At 31.7% G+C, this 25,903-nt stretch overlaps 1 protein-coding gene across 1 annotated transcript in view; it reads right to left on the reverse strand.

Moving 5' to 3' along the window:
- Positions 1 to 25,903, reverse strand: part of Dark (Death-associated APAF1-related killer) — a 154,978-nt gene that overhangs the window by 104,393 nt on the left and 24,682 nt on the right. Inside the window, exons 3-4 of the mRNA XM_075370225.1 lie at positions 13,123 to 13,257; positions 2,845 to 2,984 (exon numbers count right to left, since the gene is read on the reverse strand). Of these exons, the coding sequence (XP_075226340.1) occupies positions 2,845 to 2,984; positions 13,123 to 13,257 (275 nt within the window). The remainder of the gene's footprint in view (positions 1 to 2,844; positions 2,985 to 13,122; positions 13,258 to 25,903) is intronic.

A 25,903-nucleotide genomic window follows, 5' to 3' on the forward strand; every position in this document is an offset into this window, starting at 1 on the left:
AACAGTATAAACAAAATAATAAAACAAATGTAAAACAATATATTTAAACAAAATAAAGTGTAAGGGGTGACTGAAAAATAATGCACAGTTGCTTATAACTTGTAAATAAAAAGAAAAAAGGCAAATGAAACAAGAATGGCATAAAAGTACATTATTTGCAACAAAAACTTACATTTATTTTTCCATGTAATCAGTCAGCACTTACAGCTATATGTTTCTCTCAATGGTGAACTCTCACTCCATCAACGAAGAATGCTGATGATCTTTTCAAGATCCATGACCTCACAGTGTCCATCAATTCATCATCTGTGATAAAATGATTAACCTTTATGTCCCTCTTTAAGCAAAAAACATAAAGTTTTAAATCTAAGTTTGGAAGGTGTGGAATAGGTATGATTTTCAATTACACAAGAGCTTCGGTGGTTGCATGTGATATGTGTGGCCAAACATTATTGGCTCTGTGAATTGTTGAATACAACACACATTTCTCCTAAGGTGTTTTAAAGTCTCTTGTATCGCCCAGAAATTACAGTCAACCTGGCTTCCAGGTTGACAGTCATTACTTAGAATCCTAGAACACTGTCAAGGAAGTTTTTTTTGCAGAGGATTGTTTTGAATTTTTTTGATTGTGACTAACTATAGTGCTGGTATACCATGCTTAGTCATCTTTCTTTTGGTCATAATGATGGATCTAAATTTCGTTTCCTGTCATAACATTGAAAAGTAAGTCATCTTCTTCGTCATTATAATATTTCAGAAGCTGTTTACAACATTCCTTTTATTGTTTTTTTATTTTCTGTAATATGCCTGTATGGATAGCAATATGTTGTTGTGTGATGCAAAAATCCATTTTGAATCAATTCATCCACATCCTTTTGGTGTTTTTCATGTCACAGAAACTGATAATATTCAATAATCACTTTAACAGATTCTGATGGATGAAATTTTAACACCCACCTACTCACAGTACTTTGATCAATAGATTCATCACCATAAACTGGTTTTAGACAACGATAAATATCGGTATTGTTTATTTTTTCTGCAGTTAAAAATCCAACCAATGCACAATGTTTTGGATGTACTGACATTGCATGTGCATTTGACTCGATAACAATGGAGACTAACAGAAAATGAGAGGGCATGGGTTAACAAGTTTTGGAATGTTAATAGTATTGGATGAAACTATAATATGGCAGCACCTGTTGCTTTTTGTGATATTTTTTCTCCCACTACGTTCCATTGCACATTACATTTCAGTCATCCCTTGCAAATGTTGTTGTTTTTAATATACATTAATTTTTAAAGGAGTTAAAAATAATTGTGTTATTTTTAAATTTCTGTAAAAATATAATCTCTTCACAATGCCTAATCATTGTTTGACATTAAGTCGGCAATCAAACAGCAGAATACAATCAAATATCCAACTCATTAAAAATTACATCATCATTTACATCAAATAATCATAATTTACAGTACATCCATGTTTTTTTCTACACCGAATCATGCTGTACTTCTAACATAACGACTGTCTTTTACAGCTTTATTTCAAAACATTGGAAAGTCAGCTGAATGTGTAACATTAACCATCCACATGTCTTGATTCAATAATCAACATCCAAGTTTTCTTTGTTTTTAGAATTTACTGGTAAACGAACAACATTATGAACAATAACCTGTCTCAGACTATATAAACCTAGAAACACTAGACATGTAAAGAACCTACTCCTACATAATAGTATAAAAAAACCACACTGTTCAGTTTTTATTAACAGTGGAAGGTTCAAAACTATTAAATGTTACTTTCCAATGGTGAGTGATGGATATCACTCAATATTGCAGGATATGAAATTAAATTTATCAAAATTATTTTCTTGGGAAGTTAGTCTTATGAATATAGTCATGATGAATGAAATGTTGAGAAGAATAAATCAAACCTGCGAGGAGTATGGGATGAAGATAAATACAAAGAAGCCAAAAAGCATGATAATTAGCAAATCAACCAAAAGGGCAACGATTAGGATTGGGGGAAATAAAGTTGAGCAAGTGGTATCCTTCAAGTACCTGGGGTGCATCATTAAGGAAGATATGAGGTGTGATCAGGAAGTTAAAGTACGAATTGCTAGAGCAAAGGAAGCATTCAGCAAAATGAGGAGAGTGCTATGTAGCAAACTAGATCTGCGACTACAGAAAAAACTTGTGAAATGTTTTGTATCGAGTGTGGACCTTTACGGGGCAGAGACATGGACTATTAGGAAGGGAGAGGAAAGAAGATTGGAAGCTTTTGAAATGTGGATGTGGATTTGGAGGAGGATGGAAAAGATCAGATGAACAGAGAGTTCGAAATGGGAAGGTGCTTCGTTGAGTAGGAGAGGAGAGGGTGATTATAAAAGTAATAAAAAGAAGAAAATGCAATTGGTTGGGACACTGGTTGAGATGTGACTGTCTGTTGGTGATGGCATTGGAAGGATTTGTAATGGGGAGGAAAGCAAGAGGTCAGAGATGAATGAAAATGATAGACAATATAAAAAGGGGAAGAAGTTATTATAAAATGAAACGGATGACACAGAATCGAGCAGAATGGAGGGCAGCCATGTGAAAACCTGCCCTTGGGCAGAACACTTATTATTATATTATTAACTTATTATTCTTTGCAATAGTCTGGAATTGTCTCTTTTTCAGATCTTTAGAGTTTACTTTTTTATAAGAAGGAATTATAAGAAAGTACTTCTCACTGAAAATAAATTATCCGTTTTAAAATATTTAAAAAAAACACACACTTATGTATGCAACACACAAACATTAAAAAGCTGAAATTTTAATAATTGTTCTATCACAAGTACTTACAACATTTTGAGCTGTGCTGTGGCCTCAGTGGTATCAGTTTTACGTTCATCATTTCTTTTCAAAACAAAACAAAAATGATGAAATAGTTGTATTTGTAGATGTGTAACATCCTCAACTGATTTTATCCAGAATACATGATTCTGCAATAGAGAATACAAGAAAATTAATTACAAGAAAATATATCACACTAGATATCTTTCAGTGCGCAGTCTTTTGTATCAAATGATACTAATTTACGTGAATTTAATCTAATTCTCATATTTGTAAGTGTTTTTCTTGTAATCATTAAAAAATAAAATGATATTTTCCAATTTGGAAAACATATTAAATACAGTCTAAACTATGTGGTGTTCTTTCAGGATTTTATTTACTATTACTGAAGAGGCAATCCCTGAATAGAATTTAAAAAAAATGTTTCAAACTTTATTTGCTTTAATTCTTGTTATCCTAAAATCTTGAGTGAATATCAAAGATCTATTTTTCGTTAAAAGGAGATGGTTCACCAGTAAATACTTCAAATGAAGAAATAGAAGACACTGCAATGATTTCCATCGTGTAATATTATTAGATAAATTAAAAAACTATCTAATATATTATTAGGTAAATTCCAAAATGTTTTACTTAAAGGTGAGTAAATTTAATTCTTTCCCCCATTATTTATTCAAAAATATCCTGATACAGAAAAAAGCAAAAAGCTTTTTTTTTATAAGAACAGGTGGCCCACTTTGAGCGACACTGCTTTGTAAGACACTGTACAGCCGTAAGGTTTAAATTGAGTGAATTTCTATGTATGGTTAAAATAAGTACAGCATTGTTAGAACATGTAGCCTTTTGCTACAATAAGAAGAAAAAAAATTAATTTGTTATGGTTATTTTATAGTATAGCTTGGATATCTCATAATTCATGTTATGTAGTACTATATTCATGGTATATAGTGTTTTATGGGTGTGAAACAGGGAATTAACCTAGACATGATGGTTGATGTAAAAGAAATTATACCTTTCCCAGTTTTTATCCACAAACTCTGAAAAATTTACAAGTATAAAGATGTGTGATAATAATGCGAGCATTTTAATATAACAGGTTAATTGTTTCAAACAAAAAAAGAGGAAAATACAAATTTGAGAACAAATTATTTTACAGAATATTGCTGCAATTATTAGAATACATTATTTTTTTCTATGGATCATTTATATATGGGGAATACATATTTATGTAAATGATGTTTCACCGACTGCAGCTTTGTCAGTCGAGATGGCTGTGTAGTCTACCAATGAGTAGCCTGAGTTGGGAATAATGGTCACTGTACTCAGGAATCGTAAATATATGAATTACAGAATGGCAGATTGGTTGTCGTTGTGTGTGTTTGTATTCTGCAACAGATAATTACATGGAGATGAAACAGGGCATGGCAGTTCAGTTTTGAGGTAAAGGCCTCTCTGTGCTAACAATTAAAAGAATAAACAAGAAATTTGACACCAATGGTAGTATTTTGCAAGCAAAGGGAGGTTGTTGATTCTGAAATGTGCATAATGATGATAATGTAGCTTGTGAGTTGAATGTCCTTGAACTGTCCCCCAGGGAAGCCAAAATCACAAAGGCATATGTCCAGAGAGCTGAACATTTCATGCACTATACTGCAGAGAATAATGAAGGACCTGAAATTAAAGCCATATCATCTTCATTTGATAAATGCTCTCAACGACAATGATCTGGATAGGTGCATGCAGTTTGCACACGTGTGGCTGGGAATACTGCAGGAAAATCCAGGTTTGGAAGAAAACATCATTTGCAAAGATGAAGCCAAATTTCATCTTTCAAGAAGTGTTAACCATCACCATTGCATGTAATGGAAGCAAAAAAATCCTAATGTTAATTATTGTGAGTTTTGACAAAATCCTGGTGTCACAATATGGGTAATGTATAGGTTGATTAGCTTATTTTTTTTTAATGATACTGTTACTGGAAAAAGTTACCTTTCTTTTTTTTTCTGTTTAGCCTCTGGGAATTACCATTCAGGTATTACTTCAGAGGATGATATGTATGAATGTAAATGAAGTATCTGAACTGTCTTGCTTGTACAGTCTCAGTTTGACCATTCCTGAGATGTGTGGTTAATTGAAACCCAACTACCAAAGAACACCAGTATCCACGTTCTAGTATTCAAATCTGTATAAAAGTAACTGCCTTTACTAGGACTTGAGTGCTGGGAAAAAGTTACCTGAAATTGTTTACAGAAACTGTGTATCCTTTATTCAATGTGGGCTGTGGGATGGCCAGCTCAGCCTCCTGAACTGACACCAATGGACTTTTTCTTATGGGGTCTTTTAAAAGACAAAGTCAACAATTTGGCTGAGCTATGGAGAGCTATCACAGAAGAGTTTCACAGGATAAGAGCACACCTTTGTTCTTCATCTCCAGCAATGTATCGATTTGAATGGTGCATTGGTGGACCATGCCGTGGACAACAGAGATTAAAAACTTGTAAGGTTTGAAATTAAGAAGTTTATGTTCATGTTTCATTATGTTCTTGTTAATAAAATTGCTAATCTCTTTACTACAGTCAGTGAAACGTCAACATATGCATAATTATAGGCCATCCTTAAAATTCTGATTAATATGAGCCAAGTAATAAAAAGATACAAAGTTGAATTTTCTAACATGGCAGCAGTGTATGAGATAGCATTTTTTGATTTTATTTTATTGTACAAGTAATATTAATTTTTAGAAGAGAAGATGAGAAAGATACAAGTAATTGATTTTTTTAAAATATGATTTACTGTGACAACAATTACTTATTTTCATTAATGTAATATCAGTTTTGTTTGGGTACTTTTTTGACATTAAATCATGATACAAATTTGTTTTATCTATAAGGCTATCAAATGGTTCAATAGGCATTAATAATTATAACAATAAATCATAATTAAATTTATTTACAATTATAGTCCTGTTACGAGAGATTGTATAAGGACAACAATTACACTCTAAAAAAACTAATAAATGATCAAATTAAATTGTTAATTTGAAAATAATTATGAACTTTAAGAAAAGTACACCTAAATATGTACTATATAGCATGTCTATTGAAAAATACAGCAATTCTTAAAATACTATACCACAGATATGTTGGTCATATGAGTATAGCCAGAAGCAGATAAAACATAAACTGATCAATTGAAAATAATTAATTACAAAAGAGAGAATAAAGAGAAAGTTATTTGAAGTATAAATATGGAAACAAATAGAGAAAATAAGATGATTCTTACATAAGAGCAGTTATTACAATATCCAACAGAAGATTAAAAATAAAATTACTGAAAGAAATGAAAGAATAATAATCATTAACATAGGGACTACCAACACTTTATGGTAATACATAATGGTGGTGCAAGAGAAATTTTGAATTGTTCATTACAAATCTGTGAGTTTGAGTTTTAATTTTATTTTCATGATTTATATATATATTCATGGTTTATATATGATCTTATCTTCTTACAATGCTATTTAGTTACTATGGAGTGTGCTGGGAGTGCATTATATGTGCAGTGAAATATTTTATAAAATTTGATTTTTATGAAGCTGTGCAACAAAGATTTCATTGTCAATTTTACCTTCGGCATCATGATCTGCTTTCATCAGCTCACAACATAAAGACATAGTTTGCAAATGTTGAAACCATATGTTCAGTTTTGAGTAAGAAATACCCAGGCCTGATAAAAAATATCCAAATTCCACAAATTGTCGAAACAATGAGATCCTCATTTTTGCAGACTCCACAGTGTTCTGTACATTAACATGCTGTGTTAAAAGCTTGTCTTATTGCACTATGGGTAGAATATTGATCTGAAATTTAAATTTTCATTTGTACAAGATTCAGGTGATTTCAGAATCAAAGACAGGTGATTTCAATGGAGGGTTATCGCTGCAAAATGTGATGAAAACAAAAATTTCCTAAAAATGTTTTTGATGTCTGATGAAGCCCATTTCCTACTAAATAGTTGTATGTTTCATACTAAATAGTATGTCAACAAAACTAGTACTTTCACCAGTATAATGTGCAGAATTTTCACATTTAACATTAGCAATCACTAAACAGTAAAAAAGTGACAGTATCATTAAAAGTAATTTTTGAAGGTTATATATTTTTTGAAAATAATAGCTCAAAGGTTACTGTGCCCTTATAACAGTGCATCAAATTTTTGATCTTAAGATTTTTAAGAAATAACCTTTTTTTTTTTTCATTTTTCCCCGACCGGATATCCATTTAAGTATATGCAGTCGGGGAGAGTGTCCATATACTCAAAGAAGGCGTTCCCCACCCACCGGCAGCACGACAGGTTAGCCTCCCCGGTCTCGGATCTTTTATTTTCCATTTGCCATGCCTCTAATCCCCCACCTCATGGCCAAGGTCCGGCAACGCCGTCCCTCAGCCCCTCAGCAGGGAACCGGGTCTCGGTCTTTATCTTTTGCCATGCCTCAAACCGGCAGCACCGACCCCACTAAGCACCAAGGCACCCGCAGGGCCGACACCTCCGGCCAGGACTCGCTCTTAACTTTACCCCACAGTTCCCCAGGAGTTCCCTCCCTTCTCAGGAACCCGCACACCTCAGCATGCGGGCCCTCCACCAAGGGACTGTCCTCCCTTCCCTACTTTAACTACGACCCCCGTCTTCTGTCTTCGTCTTCTTTAATACGGAGAATTTCCCCCACGAACTTCTTGAACCAGTCCCAATTTTCCTGACTATACACCATCCAATTAATTAAATTGTCAGGGGTCAGTCTATTAATTAAAATTTCCCTTCTATTATCAGCCCATCTGGGACGTGCGAAGATGGTGTGTTCTACATTGTCGATCTCCTGACAATAAACGCATAGTGGGGTGGCCCTCTTCCCAATTCTGAATAAATATTGGCCAAAACAACCATGGCCTGTCAATAGTTGCGTGCTATAGAAGTTCACGTCACCCAGTCTCTTACCAACCCATGTATTTATGTTGGGGATTAGCCTTCTCGTCCAATCCCCAACTCTTGAAGGCGCCCACGCACTCTGCCACTCTTGCTGTATTAGCTCTATGGTCTTACCTCTGGGAAGTCCCGTGGCTCTTAATGTCCTCTCTCTAATTTGCAAATCTATAGGGGGAACTTCTGTTATTATACACAACGCATCATACGACACTGTTCTGTAGCCTGCAGCCACCCTAAGCAGAGCGAGTCTATGAACACTTTTTAGTTTAGTTTTTTTTTTCTGTGTATTTATTGCATTTCTCCATACCGGGGCTGCATACAATAACACTGATGTGGTGGCCGCCGTTATCAGCCTCCTGATTTCCATCTTAGTTGTGCCATAATTTTGAAAAAGCCCCCTCAAGGCCTTAATGGTGGGGGTAACCCTGTTGCAAATCATATCGACATGTTTACTAAATTTTAAGCTTTTGTCTAGCAGAACACCAAGGTATTTTGCTTCGTTGACTTCGATGACTCTTTCTCCTCTGATGTTTATATTTATGTTTCTGATGGGTCTTCTACCAGCAAGAACAATGCAACAAGATTTCCTAAGGGAAATCTGCAACTGATTTCTTTCCAGCCACTTGTCAATTAGACATAGAGCTCGATTGGCTTTGTCCTCTACGATATCTACATTTCTATCTTCCACTAGAACCGCTATGTCGTCCACATAGCCGACCACTGATACCCCTTCCGGGTAATTTAATCTAAAAATCCCGTCATAGAAGACGTTCCACAGGGTAGTTCCAAGCACGGATCCCTGAGGAACGCCTCCAAACACCTGATATATAGCTTTACCTTCAAGCGTTTTAAATTCGGTAAACCTAAGATAGAGGTAATGATTAATCTGATTAATCAGATAGTCACTTATGTGCATATTTTGTAGGGCCTCTATTATAGCTATCCACGGTACTGTGCCGAAAGCGTTTTTGATATCGAGCATAATCATGAGGGAAATTTTCCTGACTCTCCAGGATCCACTTCTAGTTGTTAAAGCCCAGTTTTTAACTCTTTCAATAGCACTTATAGTAGAGCATCCTCTCCTAAACCCGTACTGTTCTGGGTGTAAGCATTGTCTCTCCTCAATTTCTTTCCTAAGCCTGGTTTCATTCAATAAGTCTTTCTACGACCTTCCCCATATTGTTAATTAGCGTAATCGGTCTATAACCTTCTGTTTTATTGGCTGGTCCTGCCTTGGGGAGAAAGACCGCCCTGGCTGCCTTTCAGCAGTCACGAAAACACCTGTTTTGTAGACCAAAGCTGGCAATGTCCACCATTTCCCAGCGTATTATGTTTGTAAGACCTTTAATGATGGCAGCTGTTATGCCATCAGACCCTGGGCTTTTTTTATTCTTCAATTTGCCAATAGCCTCCATTACCTCTTGCTGAGTAAACCTGCCGCCTTCGCAACCAATCATTGATCTGTTAGGATTTTCCGCTCTGGGGAATAATGTTCTTACTAGTTGTGCTGACGTTTCATTACTCAACGTCAGCATATGCCTGCCCAGACGTTTAGTGATGATTTTAAATGCCTTGCCCCAGGGGTCAGCATTAAGTTCATGGCTCACAGTTCCAGCCATTTACTTCTTTTCGCTTGCTTTATAAGAAAGTTCAATTTCTTTCTGGCTTGTCTGTAGTTTTCTACAGCAAGATTGCCTTCCTCTATCATGCCGTTTCTAGCTCGAAACGTTGTGCAATTCTTTTACACCGTTGCATTATCTTCCTTTGGTCTTCTATTTCTGGTGACCACCAGTATACCGGAAAGTGTCTATTGTTGTTTTGCGGTATCTTGGCCATTTCTTCCTTGATGATGTCTTGAAATATCACCGGGTCTATTTGTGCGCAGTTCATGATTTTATTTGCCGCGTTTCTGATTACGCGGTGGATCTGGAAGTCGGTCAATCGGTAGTTGATGTGTATCTGTCTTGTTCTTGTAGGGTGATCTCCAATAGTGACTGAAATGGCCTTATGGTCGCTGCCGATTTCCTCATTGAGGACTGCAAAATCAATTGTATTAATATTCAACCTGCCGTCAACTAAAACTAAGTCTAAGATCGAATCATGTCCTCTCGCACAGTACGTGGCAGTCCCTTCATTCATGCAGGACCCCCCGGTGGCCTCCAGTAGTTCCTCAATAACTCTTCCCCTAGCATTGGAGGTGGTGGCTCCAGCCAATGCAGTCCTACAGTTAAAATCTCCCAACACAACTGTTCTTTTACAGGAGCGTGTCATAAGTTGTTGTAAGCTAAGTAATTTCTGCTGAAAAAACTCCATGTCGCAATTCGGGCTGATATATATTCCGATAATTATTATATCATTTAGTTCTATGGCTACAATGCCATCTTCACTATGGTATAAACTATGATCCACGTTGCCTACGATTCTCCTAATGGCCACGTCCCCGTTTCTGTCGGGCAACCATTGACCCCTGGCCACCGAGTACATGTTGGGTTCCGTGGCCACCAGAAAATTGAAATTGCCTCTTGTGGCCATCTCTACCGACAGATCCACCGATAGCCTGCTCCTGTTATTATTGATTAGAAATACCTTACAAATGATTTTTGTTACAACTTGTATTAGCAGTTCTATGTGACGTAGATCCGCAGTCAAGGCGTTGCTTCTTTGCAATCTTTAATAACGTGTCCCGGTCTGCCGCAATTGAAACATAATTCTGAACATCCGGACCTCTACATTCTCTCCTGCCATGCCCTGTATTCCAGCAACGATAGCATTTCTCGACTTCTGTGCGTATGTATGCTCTACAGCACACCCAGCCAACCTCAGCCTTGATGCAATGAGCTTAGTAGCGTTTCTTTGGTTAGTGACCACAGTGGCATTTTTTGTATTGCCATACACTTCTCTTATGGATGTGATTTGAAAACCTTCACCAACTCCAAGTACTTTTTCGATCGCCTCCTTGATTTCTCTTTCTATAGTATCGTACAGTAGGTCCTTAACATGCACCACTGTTCTACGGTCGCCTTTGGTTCTAATGTCAACTTGAGGTTCTTCAGCCCTATTTTTGAGCAGAGAGGAAAACTCACCTGCTTTCTGTGATCCGCTAATTCTGACCTCTAGTTGTTGGTCTCGGCCTTTCCTGATGGATAAGATATCCCCTGCTTCCTCAGCCTTGACTTTATCTTTCACTGTTTTTAAGAGATCCGCGTATGTTTTTCCCGGCGCCTGTACTACCACAGTCTTACTCTCCGTAACCGACGGAGTTCATCTTCTATTCGTTGCAGATCTCGATCTCGCTCTTCCATGCTCACTTAAATTGGGGAGAACCATTCTCGGTAGGGTCTTCCCTTTTCTCATGAGGTATATCACAATTTTCTTAATTATAATACCCGATGGGCCTTTGGGCACCACAAAGACTGCTGACTCTGATTTTCCCACTACTCTTCTTAGAGCTTTTATTACGTGGGCGCCCATGGCCTTTTCCCCATTGCTGGAATCAAATATAACCGTGTATTTGGTACCGCACGTTGTTATTTTTCCATCCTCAAGAATTGTTGAATCCTGTAGAACCATAGCACTTGGTGTAGCCCCAGCGTAGTGGCTGCTAGGCCTCAGTCCATCTAAGTCAACAAAATGACAACTGTCCTCCCCTATTTTTTGAGCATTTACTTGGGTTAGACGGTTCATCACCCATGATGACCATCGTGAAGACAGTCTGTCAATTAACTGCTCATCAGACAGATCGACATAAAGTATGTCAGACAACTCAATTCTGTACTGACCTTCTGTCTGTGTGCCTTGGGTAGTCATATCCGGAGTCTCTTCCTCAGTCTCTGTAATTCTCTGTATATGTCGCTCAGTTCCCTTTCATGTGCCTTGATAGCGGTCACGCTCGCTTTGCCGGTCCATTGTCTCAATTGTAATAATGCACTACCTAATTTATAGGTGACCTCTTGTAGTGTGAGGAGAGCCTCCTCTTCTTCTGAAGATCCGGCCCTTGCTCTTTTAGCCCCCTCGTCCTTCTATTTGTTTCCATTTTGTCTTGTCCTGGCTTGTAACCCCAATATCCATTTCCTCTACGTCTTCTGTTGAGATCTCTCTCCTTCCTGACTTCCCCTCGAGAGGCTATATCTTCTACAGGTAACAAGCCTCGACGTCTCATGTCCTTGATTTGGGGTCAGCAGACAATTCCGCGTTCAGCGATACCCCACACGGGGAGGTGCCCCCAAAAAAAAATTTTGGTGGGGTTGTTGGGGGGAGTTAAAATGTATCTGTTCGAATATTAGGTCAAAAAATTTTGGGGGGTCAAAAGATCGGGAAGTTTTTGATTCGTAAAGATGTCACGGAATTTTGGATCTATTGTCAAAACTATGGAAGATATGGAGGAAAAAGGAAAAGCCCGTGTAAAGTATGCCTATAACACTTAGAAAAATTTCTCTCTGAATACTAACTATGAAAAATTTTACAAGTCGTTGTTTACTAGTTTAGTCTGTGACGTAGCAGACAAGACACAGCTTGTCTTACCACTTAGAAAACTTTCCTTCTATATTAGTACCACGTATAACCTAAAAGTTATTAAAAAACTAATCCAAAATAGATTTTTACACACTTTGTTGAGTTGAAATAACCCAGAATGACTCCTAGTAGGTATTACACTATTGTTAGATCCTCACAGCTCACCAAAATATCCAAAAGAACTGTAAAACTTTTCACTTAATACAAGATTATGTCTAATATAAAAAACTCTAATAACTTTTGTAGTCCATGTCCAAAACTCATACAATTTGTATGTCAGAAATAACCTGAATTAAGAAATAACCTGAAACATTTCAACCTCACTCATATGTGGTTGATATGTGATGACAGCTGGTTTCAGCAATAGAGAGCTACAACCTTTAGTGGAAGAATATCGATTACTGCTCTACAAGATCTTTATGGGAACTGACCTTGTCTCAGAGTAACAATGTGATTTAGCCTGTGAGATGATCACCAATTATTATTCTGAAAATAAGTTAAAATTTCTTTTGAAGTTTATTTATATACATAACAAAATGAGATGACAAAAAAAGAAGCAAAGTCTTTACCATGAATAAAACCATAAGAAGCTGGTCTACAAACCAGTATTCTAACTGTTACAACTGATTTGGCAATCTCTACATATATTTACTAATTAATATCTTCATTAAAAATAAAAGCTAATTTACTAAATATGCCAAAGCTATCCAAAAAAGAGGATGCCATGTAAAATTTTTTATTTGAACACAAATCATACATAAAAATTATCTAACTTTTTGAAAATGATGATTAACTAACCTCGAAAGCCTTGAGTACTTTAGAACTATTTAAAGCCTCAGCTGCAAGGCAGGATTTTCCGCATCCTACCATACCGTGCAAAACAATAAATGATCCTTTTTTTAAATCCAACAACTCCTGACGCAATGTTTCTAACTGTGAACATAATATAAAAATTATACTAATAGCATACCACATCCTATGAAATGTGTATTAGAGTTATTCTAATTTTTTTTTTTTACTAATTGTCTTAAATTTTCATCATATAATAAAACATAGTAAGAGCAAATTATGAAAATTTTTTATATCATGATTACAGAAATGCTATATTAACCACAAAGTAAAGAATATTTAGGTACAAGTGATCTCATACCAGTATAAACAAATTCAGCTCCTTCTTGTATTAGTTCAGTCTGAGCAAATTTTATTATTTTTCTTAAATGTAAAAAGCTGTGTGAAAAAATTTTAAATCCTGTAAAATTTGAAATATACTGTAATCTTTAAATGCAAAATATATTTGTCCTGCAATAATTTACAGTTAGAAGAGCTGAAATAAAAAATCAACAAAAAGGGTAAAAATATAATTTAAGATTTAGTAACTAAAATTTCTTGGATAATATAACTAAGATTTCAAAGGAGTCTCCTACACAAATCTGGTGAAAACCTTGCATAAAGAAAAAATTTTGCCTGATGGGTCCCTAAATAACTATCTGAAGAAGTTAAGAAAAGCGATCGAAGTAATCTTTATTTCTTGATCAATATATAGAATACAATGAACATCTTTATCATGTTGTTACAGGCTAAGAAGCAAGGATCTGTGATAGAACTATCAAAAATAATGCTAATCACTGTACTGGCATCATAATCATTACAGTATCACTGTACTGTCTCACTATATGACTATTTAACAAACCACTTTACAGCCCTGATCTAGCCCCCAATGATTTCACTTGTTTGTAAAGTAAATAATTTAGGGGTCATTTTGAAACAGAAGATAACATTAAAACAAAACTGTCACTAAATTTTTTGTTGGATTATATGTTGATGGAATAGATAAACTAGCAGATAAAATAAAAGTTAGATTTAAATAAAAACAACATAGAAATGTAAACAAAATTTTTCTGTATAACAAATTTTCTTTGGAAAGTTAAATGTTCTTTACTCTTTTGATAATCCTTCTAAAAACAAACTTTTCCGATTACAACCATACATGCATACATTTAACTTAACAAATCAAATTTAAAATAAATCATCACACCTATTAAGAAAAAATCACAATTAACTAAAAAAATTCATATAATTATATTAAAAGGATTTAGTTAATTTAATTTTGAATTCATAGCTGGATGCAAAAGAAACTCGCAAAAGTTTAACTACTGAATCAAAAAATCTTATTAGTAGATTCAGGAACTGCTACTTAAAAAAAAAAGTTGGACACCAAGACATGTTAGTAGTTGTATTGGTGTTCAGCATTTTTATAAGACATTACAGACAAAAAAGGAATTAAAGAATGAAAAGAAATGAGTAATTTATTTTTAGCTCAAGTAGCTGCTAATTCTATTTTTGTTCTTCGTAATGATAACAAATGTTTAAGCCAACCTGCAAGTAGTTAATGAAATCATTAAAGGAATTCTCATGACATTATCTTCAAATCAAAATAAAAAAGGTTCATTAGAGTTGATTTATAGTAAAACTCCCACAAAAGTGAAGCAGCTTCATTTTAAAGAAAAACAATAATAAAGGTTTACCTTTTTCCCCCTATTTAGTCTCTGGGAATCACCGTCAGCTATTACTTCAGAGGATGCATGAGGATGATATTGTAAGAGTGTAACTGAAGTGTAGTCTCAGTCTCAGGTCAACCATTTCTGATATGTGTGGTTAATTGAAAAATAATAAAGGTTTACCTTTTAAACAACTACTGATTAACAGTTGTTTAATCAGTTTATTAACATTTAAGTTTCAATTTGTTACCATAATAATTTTATTATTTGAACTCACTTTATATTTCAATTTCATTAGATTGATGATATTTTGATCGTTATTTATTTTATTTAAAAAAAATAATTGGATTTTAAGTTATCTTTTATTATCATTTGAACATAAACCAATGGTTATTTTTTATTTACTGCTAAACTCTATGTCTTTGAACAAGCAGATGCTTTTATCTTCCTAATAAGTTTCTATTAACAATTCAATAAGCATTGTTTAGCTACAATAAGACTCGATTTTGTATACCCTGAAAATTCAGAAAACCTAATATTTGACCCTCTGTCATCAAAGAGCCTTCTTTAACTATTTTCTCATGCTGATGAGTTTTAAAATGATATAATGATGTGCTACATGATGCATTTTGCAATCCCATCCTTCTTCACATGAAAAGAAAATTTGATTTCTACCAAAATATAAGATAAAAGATCCATAAACTCTCCTGAATACTTCACTCTCCATCTGGGACAGCTTCAGAATTATAAAGAAGTGTAAGGTGGTGGAAAAGGTTTGAGAGGGGGGGGAGAGGGAGGTTTCATCACTGACAAAGTTGAGATTACCTTAAGAGAAAAATTTTGAATTTAATAAGTTAACTACATTATTTCTTTATAGAATTGCCACTGACATCCAATCACTTATCATATCACACCAGCTTTTGAAGAATTTCATCAAAGAACTATGGCACCAGGATACAAAATCATCTTCAGCTTCATAGTCTGTTTCAAAGCACTGGGTAAACACCCAAATTTTCATCATTGTGAAGAGATGCCGCATAGATAATGCCATGTGACGGATAGTAAAAAATAATCTGAATAAACTGTTCAAGTAAAACTTTTGAATTTAAAGTCTAATTTATTGCTTCTTCTAACGTAAATGACTAGAGAAATATTGACGTCTTTATTAATCGGCAAAATAAATTAGAATCAATAGCCAATATAATCATATAATCAGCTAGACCTCAGTATTTTAAAGGAATAGATATCAATCAACTTTCTGCTGAATGGGATAGCAATAAAAAATCATGGATGAGAAGAGAATTAATCATCACATGTCTTAAAAAATCTGATGTGGAAACCACGTGACTTCCTTGTATGCCTATTAAATTACATAAAAAACATTCTTTTAAAATAAAAAGTACATAAAATTTTATTTTATATTATTATTTTTTATCAGATATTTTTCATATTTTTTTTTTATTATTAATATTGAATTATTATTTATTGTAAAAGTTTTTTTTACAATCACAGGTTAATAATCATTAATAAATTAATATATATAAATTAAAAAAAAAAGATGAAGTCTGATTTGAACTGATGTGCCTTTCCCTTATAAGAACCAAATATTTCATTAATTAAAATTTTATTTGCCTATAACTCTGGAACCAATGAAAATAAGTACCATGAAATATTGTTGAAAAGCTCTCAATGAGGGCTTATTACTGCAGTTAAGAAAAAGTCGTTTTTGGATTTTGGGCTTTTTTTGGACACTTTTGGTTCAGTTGATTGCAATCAAAAGAGGTGCATAACTAGATGTTACAACAGTCCTAAATCCAACGATTTCAACATGCTAAGACTAATCATTTTTGAGTTATGCAAGAAAAATATGAACGTACAGACTTCATGCCGAAACTAGCCAAAATGGATTCAGAGATGGTCAAAATAGATATTTCTGTTAAAATCTGAAATTTTTCATGATCACAATACTTCCTTTACTTTGTACAAGGTAGTAAAAAATACCCTACCATTTGATTTTTTTTCACTTAGTACCCAACAGTAATGAAATTTTAGCACTTCAAGATTTGGTGAAAAACCACTTTCATTATACAACTAGATGGATTAACAAAACATCACAGGCCGTTACAGAAATTACTGTTGTTAACTTTCAGAAAAGCAGGCTTCTGCAAGAGGCCATTTCCATATAAATCAATAAAAACAGTACACACTCTCATTATGACTTTTCACAATTTCAATAATTTTTATTTCCTTAATAATTTTGATATCAACTTAAACTTGAAGACTTTTCCATAACAACTTTTATTGATATATAAAATGAAAAATGTTTTTAATTAATTTTTTGATTTGTTTAATATGTTTGCTTTATGTTTAATATTCAGTACAGTACATTTCTCTACATACTTTGTCATAATTATACAGTAAATTACAGAGCTATTTTTCTTTCATCTGCTGCGGATTTACCCTGATCAATTCTGCAATAGAAAAAAACTATTGACAACAATATGACAAAAAGAGGAAGAAACCAAAATTTTTCATGATAATCCCACTTTTATTAATTACCAAAATTCATTGTAAGCATTACAGAAATTAAATTTTTTTCAAATTTAAAAGTGTTATTCTTGGTTCATGACTTTTAATATGATAACTGAAACAATAATGCACAGTGAAGAATAAGTCTTAAAATGAAAATGTTCTTACAAAAGTCACAAATCTTAAAATTATTGAACAGCATTTTCTTTTATTAAATTATTCCAGTATTACTATTTTTCCAGATTTAAATTTTTTTACAAATTAGCAGATTTTTTTAACTAGAATGATAATTTAAAATATATATATATATATCTTCATTTTTTTATTATTGCTTGCAATTAAGAAATTATTGACCAGTTTTGACCTTTCTCATGAGTCACTCTAAAAATCTTTATTTTAATTAAATTAATAATAATCCAGATACTACATTTTCAAATGTTAGACTAACAGATCAACCAATTTAAAGATGCATATATTGAAATTATCATATTTTTAAGTAAATAATAAAATAAATTGATTAATTAGAATTAGTAATCGATTAATGGATACAAAAATTTTTATTTTGTTAATTCATTTAACAAAGCCTTAATCTTTAACACTAATCATGGTTATTTGTCATTTTTATCTAGGCTGAATATGATTATAGTTAGTCTATTTCTTTAAGTACTTTCATCTTGTGAACACTTTACTTATCAGGACAATTTGTTTACGACAAATATCTAAGTAATGAAGGTTTTAGTATATATATATATACATATATATCTGATAGATGAACCACTGAAATGACTGATTATAAACATAATCTTTTATGTTAGCATTTGGTAACAATAGATTTTTCTTTCTATAAAGGTTAGTGATGATGGAGTGTTGGAAGATATTTCTGTTTAAAGCATTCTACAAAAACTGTGACAGTTTTATTGCTGCACAATGATAGTTTCAATGTCACTTAAATATCAATCAGAATGATGTGATGCTTCCAGCCGATGCTATTACTGTCAAGTGCAGAATTTTATAGAAAGTGGTTCACCATTGTATAAGAAGCCTCTTGATAAACAAAGCAATTTATGTACACCTGAAAACATAATGTCATAAGAGTAAGCTCTTGCAGCTTGCTCTACAAATCTGGCCATCATAATTCAGTTTTATTTAACTTATCAAACAGCAGTACTGAAAGGCATTTTTCTTAAGGAATTATTTACATCAACATACATATAAAATTCAAGTAGTGCAGATATTGAGTGACATCAATCACACGGTCAATTGTATGATCTGATACTCAACTGTGAATCTTTTAACGTTCAACAAAAAATTACTCAATATACTAAAGAATGATGAATCACATTTCTACTTACGTAGATATGTAGATCAGACTTTCAGTATCAGACAAAAATACCTCTAATGAAATGGATTAAGACTCACTCTATAGTACTAAAGTCAGTGTATGGTGTTCAGTAGCATGCTTTGGAATAATTTGTTTATATTTCTTTGAGGACTATCTTGGTAATGGCGTTACTGCCATGTCAAAGCAATATATTTGAATGATTGAAAAATCTTCTTTTCTTAAATTGCAGAGAAACCTAAAATCAATCCCTACACAATGGTTTCAACAGGCTGGGATAACTAGTAACAAAGCTACACAATCAACAAATGCAATTAAAACATTCGTTTCCAGATTACATTATCTCCAGACAGTGATATACCTTGGGCTACAACATCGTCTTATCTCACACCAAACAAATTTTTTTAATGGGACTTTTTGAAATGCAAGATATTCAGAAAGCCACCCAAATGAAATTAAAAAGAACTCAAAGAAAATATTTGTTACGAAGTTGTTGCAATTCCTGTGGAAATAGTCCCCTTCAGTATTTAATGTTTAGACTTATAATGTTTAAAAGGTTTAAATTAAATGCTATTAAATAAACTGGCAGTTCGTAATTTGTAATTTTTTAAAACTATAAATAAAAAATGTATTACATTCTTAAAACTGCCAATTTTACAGGCCCATCCTTCATTTATAAACATGGTTGACAACTATCTAATTATATGAGCAAGTGTAAATGGATATTTTATTCTGACTGTTAAAACTAAGAGAATAAAGTAGAGCAAATGTACACTCTCTTATTTAAATTTAAATTAAATTATTGCATAAAATAAGACAATGGATCAAAATGTTTAATTACATAATTAATACTAAGTGTATAAAAGAAAACTGTATACATATTCAACATTGTGTTAACACAAAAAAAAAATGAAATGTGATAAAATATTAATAAATCAACTAACAATTTATATAATAGCAAATTAATCAAACATGTAAATAACATATAAAAGATTAATAACATTTTTGTTATTATGAATCAGAGAAAACTATGATTCCTGACAAAAAAATTGACTGTTTTATTTTTAGTTAATGCAAATTTCCTTTTAATTTATTTTTATCAATGGTCTAAAATAAAAAAAAGGTATGGCAATTAAAAAACTCTGTAATGTAAGAGAGGAAAACAGTAAATTTTTCATTCATAATATCTTTTATTCAGCACAATTAAACAAAAGTTAATAAATAAGTAAAAATGATTACTAAGTGAAACAACACAAATAAATCAACATGCATAACATACACTTTATTGAATACATTTTGGCAGCAAAACACAACTATAATGATAAAACTAGTATTCACTTTTAACTGCTTTTTTTTTAACAAAAAGCAGTTAAAAGTTACTGCAAAAGTGCTCTAAGTTACTAAAAAGTGGTTCAAACTTAGAAGCACTTTTGCAGTAATCACCACTTCAGATTAAGTGCTGCCATGGTGTTATGATTACTCATACATGATCAAAAACCAATCGTATGAGGTATTCCATTAGTGGTTTGCAGCCATTTCAGTGAAATCCACAGTAACTTTCCAAATGGGTTGCCAGCAGGGAGTCTGCACCAAAGAAGATGAAGGCTGTTCCTTCGGCCAGAAGTTTATGATGACTGTCTTTTGAGATTTGCAAGGGATAAACCTCATTGATTATTTTTACTTTGACTTTTTAGAAAAAAGGTTCAACGATTACGGAAAGAAAAATACTGTGCATTGTCACTGAACTGTTTGAAAATCAAGCTGCAAGCAAAATGCCCATGATTTGCCCACAAAAAAAGTATTTTTCCATCACGATAATGGACCTGCTCAATCTTCTGCAGTCGTGGCCATAAAGTTGTAAGAATTATGGTTTAAACTCATTACGGATGCCCCTCATTAAACAGATTTGGCTCCTTCAGACTACTATTTGTTACCCAACATGAAAAAATGGCTGGCAAGAAGATTTTAATCAAACAAGGAGATGTTTACAGGAACCAAATGATTATTTTACAGAATTGGAACAATACTATTATTTGGAAGGGATCAACAAACTGGAGCAGTATTGGATGAAATGTAAAAGCTTAAAGGGAGAAAAGTTGAGGAATAAAGAAAAATATTTATCATAAAGAATTACATGGTTTTCATTTTTGTTTAGACTTTTCAAACCACTCACCACATACACAAAACAAATGTGCAAATGTGTGCTTATCTATAAAAATAAAAGCAACTTATACCACATTAAAGGAATAACTAAATAACAATAAACTAATGTGCAATAACATTTATTTACACAACAAAAGACTGATAACCAATAAGAGTTTACTGATGAATAGTAATAATGAATTTTTAGAAAAAGTATCTCAGATTTTTATTAAGTATATATAAAAATTTAGCCCATTCAATGGATTAAGAATCATTTGTTGATTAGACAATTTTCATACATTCTATTTAAAAGAGCTTTGGCTAGATTTTGAAAAAAGTTCTAATTTGAAAGTAGAGTTCTGATTTTTTAATGCCTTACTGTGGCCCAATGTAACTAGTAAAATGCATAAAGTGCTGTTGAAAATCTGAGGAATTATTTGTCATGTCATTTCAAATAGATCATCCAATTTTAAATTACTAACTTTCATATTTTCCAGTTTTTTATGTCTATCTATGTTTTTATGTGTTATCTATTACATTATATTTGCACACCTTGCAGAGATATAGAATACACTGTATCGGCATTGTTACAAAATAAGTGTTGTTGATTAAATATTAAATTAATGAATCTTTAAAAATTATAAATTAAACATTTTTTTATTACAAAGCTGATACGGGTAGGAAGAGGATGCAATGTTGCCAGAATAATTTCGGGCAAGATATTTTTAAAGCTGTAAGAAATTTATTAATCATTACAATAGAAAGGACTGGCAACACTGTATCCTCTTCCTTCTTTGTCAACCATTTAATAAAAAAAATCTTTTAAATTGTTATCAAAGATCTTCTAATTACAACTTTATTTCATTTTTAACACCGAGTTCATAACAAAAGCAACAAAGTGGACATTCTGAGATATGGAAACTTTATGAGTTGTAATTGCAGAGATATAAAGATCTCATAAAAAGCATTAAAAACAAAAAATATAATTTTTCATAATTCATGATTAAACGTATCTAGTTAAAAGTGATATGACAAATAACCTTTCAAAATTCTATGAGGTTTTATGTTATGAATTTTGTTTGTTAAAAGAAACGGGGTTTTGGAATCAACAACTCTAAGGAACGTTTTCTTTTTAATTGATTTAGCTAAAAAAAGTGCTCTCAGATAAAGTGTTGATTTTGAAAACCAATCAACAAATATAAAAATGAACAGACTAAATCTCTATGTATTAATACATAATCAATTATTAATAACTGACAGTTCATCTCAAAGACATTTATCTCAAATTCCAACTGTATACATAATATTTAATTGAATGTTTTCCAAACATGTTTTTGTTTTATTTCTAACATAAATAATCTTATAATCAAAAAATTTATTATATATGTATAATTTTTTTTTCATATAAATTAATAATCTAATGAAACAAAATGAACTTTAAAAAAAAAGATTATAATTTTTTAATAATTTTCACATTAATTACTACTACTACTGAAAGATGATAGAGAATATGAAAAAGGGCGTAAGAAAATGCAATAAGAAAGTAAGCCATACAATAAATATAGGATAAAACAAACACAACAGATACAGTGATAGCAATGTGCACAACCTAACAAAATCTACTACACTTTAACAGAGTGACTACATAAATACACACAATTAACTCAACACAAGTACTCACAAAATGGTGAAATTCCAGAAGTTAACAATTATATCTGATATTGTTTTAAGAAAGATATAAGTACATTTTAAATGAAAATGTTTCATTTTTATAATTCTTAAGTAAAATATGTACATTTATATTTTGTATATTTATATAAAATTTGTAAAAATAGAATTAAAAATTCAATCTGTAACAAAAATTCAAGATGTGTGAATATAAAAATAATCATGGAACATATTTGCTATACAATGGAATTTTATTAATTTTGTATGCATATTACAGGCTATTTTTATAATCTTGAATCTTGACATAAATGCATAACTATATATTATTTAGTGGTATTGCAACTATCTTCACAGAGTAACAGTCTATTTAGATAGATGTAACTTATTGAAGTGTAAATTATTGAATTTTTATAACCTAATGAAGGAACTGGTATAAAACATCATCTATTTTTCATTAGATCATTTTGATATTCTCTTAATTGTCAGCAAAACATTTTTTCCACAAATTTAATGTATTTTAACAATAAATAAATCATTTATAGTAAGATATCAATGAACTTATTATATTCTTATAGATTTCTTAAGTTGTTGTAAGTGCTGTTAAGAGTTATTCAGCTTATTATATGAACATAAAACTTCAATTATCAATGTTAATCTGTTATTATCTTATCTCAATTTAAGTCAAAAAGTGTTCAATAAGGAACAATATATTTTTCTGAAAAAACAGCAAACTGCAATATAAAAGGGACTAAAGAAGTAATCTGAAATATCAAGAGGTATGTGTAAATATATAATTATATTAAAACTTATTTTAAAATCAAAGAAATTAATATAGCACAGAAGCCTAAAGAAGTGTACAATAAAGCAGGTTCAAATACAAATTGCTACAAATGTGAAAATCTGACTATATGAACAAGGAACAGTAGATAATTTACAGTTAGGAATGGAAGCAATACAAAGTGAATGATGTATAAAATAAAATATTTAGGATTACTATTTAATTATGAAGGGAATACACGTGAAATTCTTTCCTGAATTCTATTTGATGTAGAAAATAAGAAAGTACGTAATAAAAAAGTAAGTCATTTGTTTTAACCTACTTACAAAGGCACATGGTCTTCTCATCCAGATTACATTTGTTCATTTATTTATAAGAGATGAGTTCTAAATAGCATAATATGTTTTCAAGCTAAATCATTTTTTATGGAACAGTTTAGTTAAAATATTTTATTATTTATTCAATCAGCAGCTTATTAGCATCTTTGATTAAATGTACACATATCAATATCATACATCTTCAAAGGTGAATCATAACTGACTATGTGTTTATTAAGAAATAATCCAATATATTCTTTAGTCAGCTGCATAATAATAATAATATTAATAATGCTTGATAGATTTATATATGTATTACACAAGTTATATGCTTTTATGAAGCAGAAGTAATCTTTTCTTAACAGATGACCAAGATCAAACAAAAATTCTTCTTTCACAATATTTTTTTTATCTATTGTCATTGAAATTAAGAAACTAAGTGTATATACATACTGTCTATACTGATAAAACCCAAAGTTTGATGTAAAAATACTATTTCCTACTTTTTATGATAATCAAAATATTAATTCTTTAAAATGAGTGCCACTGAAATCTTACTATTTAAAAATACTTTAACAGCAAAGATAAAACAAAATTATCTTAACAAAGTTACAATAACTCTTAAAGATAATTTTTTAATGAAACATTGAAATAATTTCAGTGTAATGCAATTATTGCATATTATGAAAATAAGTGAATTATGCATAACTTACAATCTTTCTTTAAATAAATTGAACCTCTCAAGTATAACACAGAAAAGTACAAGATTTAATATAATATAAACTCAAATTTTTTCATACGTAGTTCATAAGATAATAACTAAGAATAAATATTTTATTTTATGCTGGATAATATGTACAGTTTTATTTTTTATTACAATGAGTATCCATCTACAAAGCCAGCTTGTTAAGTATCTAATTTTTTTGCAGATAAACAAGCATGACTATTTAAAAACGTTTTATTGTATTCCATGATAAATATCTGATAATTTTTCTAAAAAAAATAAAACATGACCAAATACCCTTAAATGATAATAATTATCTAATTTTTTTATAGATAACAAAAACTAACACAAACAAATCACTTTATTCTAACAATTAATTGCAGAACAATAATTTAGTATAAAACACAATGTATATTACTATGAGGAGTTGGTAATGAAGATTAAGAAGCATTATATTAAAAAAAAAAAGCTGGAGGTTGAGGTCAGGAATGAAGATAATGAAAAGTTAGCAAACAACTTGTACAAATTACAGATATGCAATTCATATCCTGCTATACAACAAAAACAAGGTAATTATGCTTAATAAATTTACTCAGCAAGTGAGAGATAAAAAAATTCTTAGGTTACATTTTCACAATACAATTGAAATACTGTGATAGTTTTATCATCTTTTAAAGAATTCTTTTTAACATCTAAGAGTATTTTATAACTCATGTATCAAACACTAGTCTATAAAATTACAGAGGTTCATTTACATTGAACTTCATTTATATTTAGTTAAAAGATATTAATGCTTCAGAAAGTATTAATAAATGCTTTCACCAAATCTGGTTAAAAATGTAAACTTTTTAGTATATAATTTTCAAATTGCAATAACTAGAGTGACCTTTAAGAGTTATTACATGCAAACCACATAATTTTATCTTCCACAGATATTCATGATAAGGTTAAAGAAAAATAACATATTTTTTTAAATCAAAACCCTTTCAAAGAAAGTTCACTTAGAGATATAAGAAAATATCTGTTGGAATTAGGTAAGGCAAGAAGGGCAACTGAGGAAGCACATTTTTCTTAATTACGACCCAGAAAATCATGAATCAAGAGCAATCTGTAAACCAGCACATTGTTGTGATAAACGATCCAGGACTTTAAAACTCAGGTCCTCCTTCTCTCGACATCTTCTCACGCATTTTAATATAACACTAGCAGTCAACAATTTTCTAGTATGTAAGAACTGAAAATGCACAATCAACCATCAACATATTGAGAAACGTCAACATCCTTTTGATTAAATTAAAAAAAAAAAAAAAAAAACTTTGAAAACTACTTTCAGATTTAACTTGTCCTAATGTGACTTCTTTGAGCACAATAAATTCTTTTGACCAGATGGTAAGATTGTACTTTTGTTTCTATACCAAATCATAAGTGTTTCATCATTTGTTATAATTCTTTTTATGAAGTAAGTCTTTATCCTCTTTAGACAAACCATAAGTTCTTGATAGATGGTAATATGAAGGGTTGTGGGCAAAAATTTACTGCTACCTTATAATATATTTCCACTATTTTTCTAAATATTTCATGTAT

Source organism: Lycorma delicatula, chromosome 7, assembly GCF_047948215.1.
Source record: "Lycorma delicatula isolate Av1 chromosome 7, ASM4794821v1, whole genome shotgun sequence".
Classification (NCBI taxonomy): domain Eukaryota; kingdom Metazoa; phylum Arthropoda; class Insecta; order Hemiptera; family Fulgoridae; genus Lycorma; species Lycorma delicatula.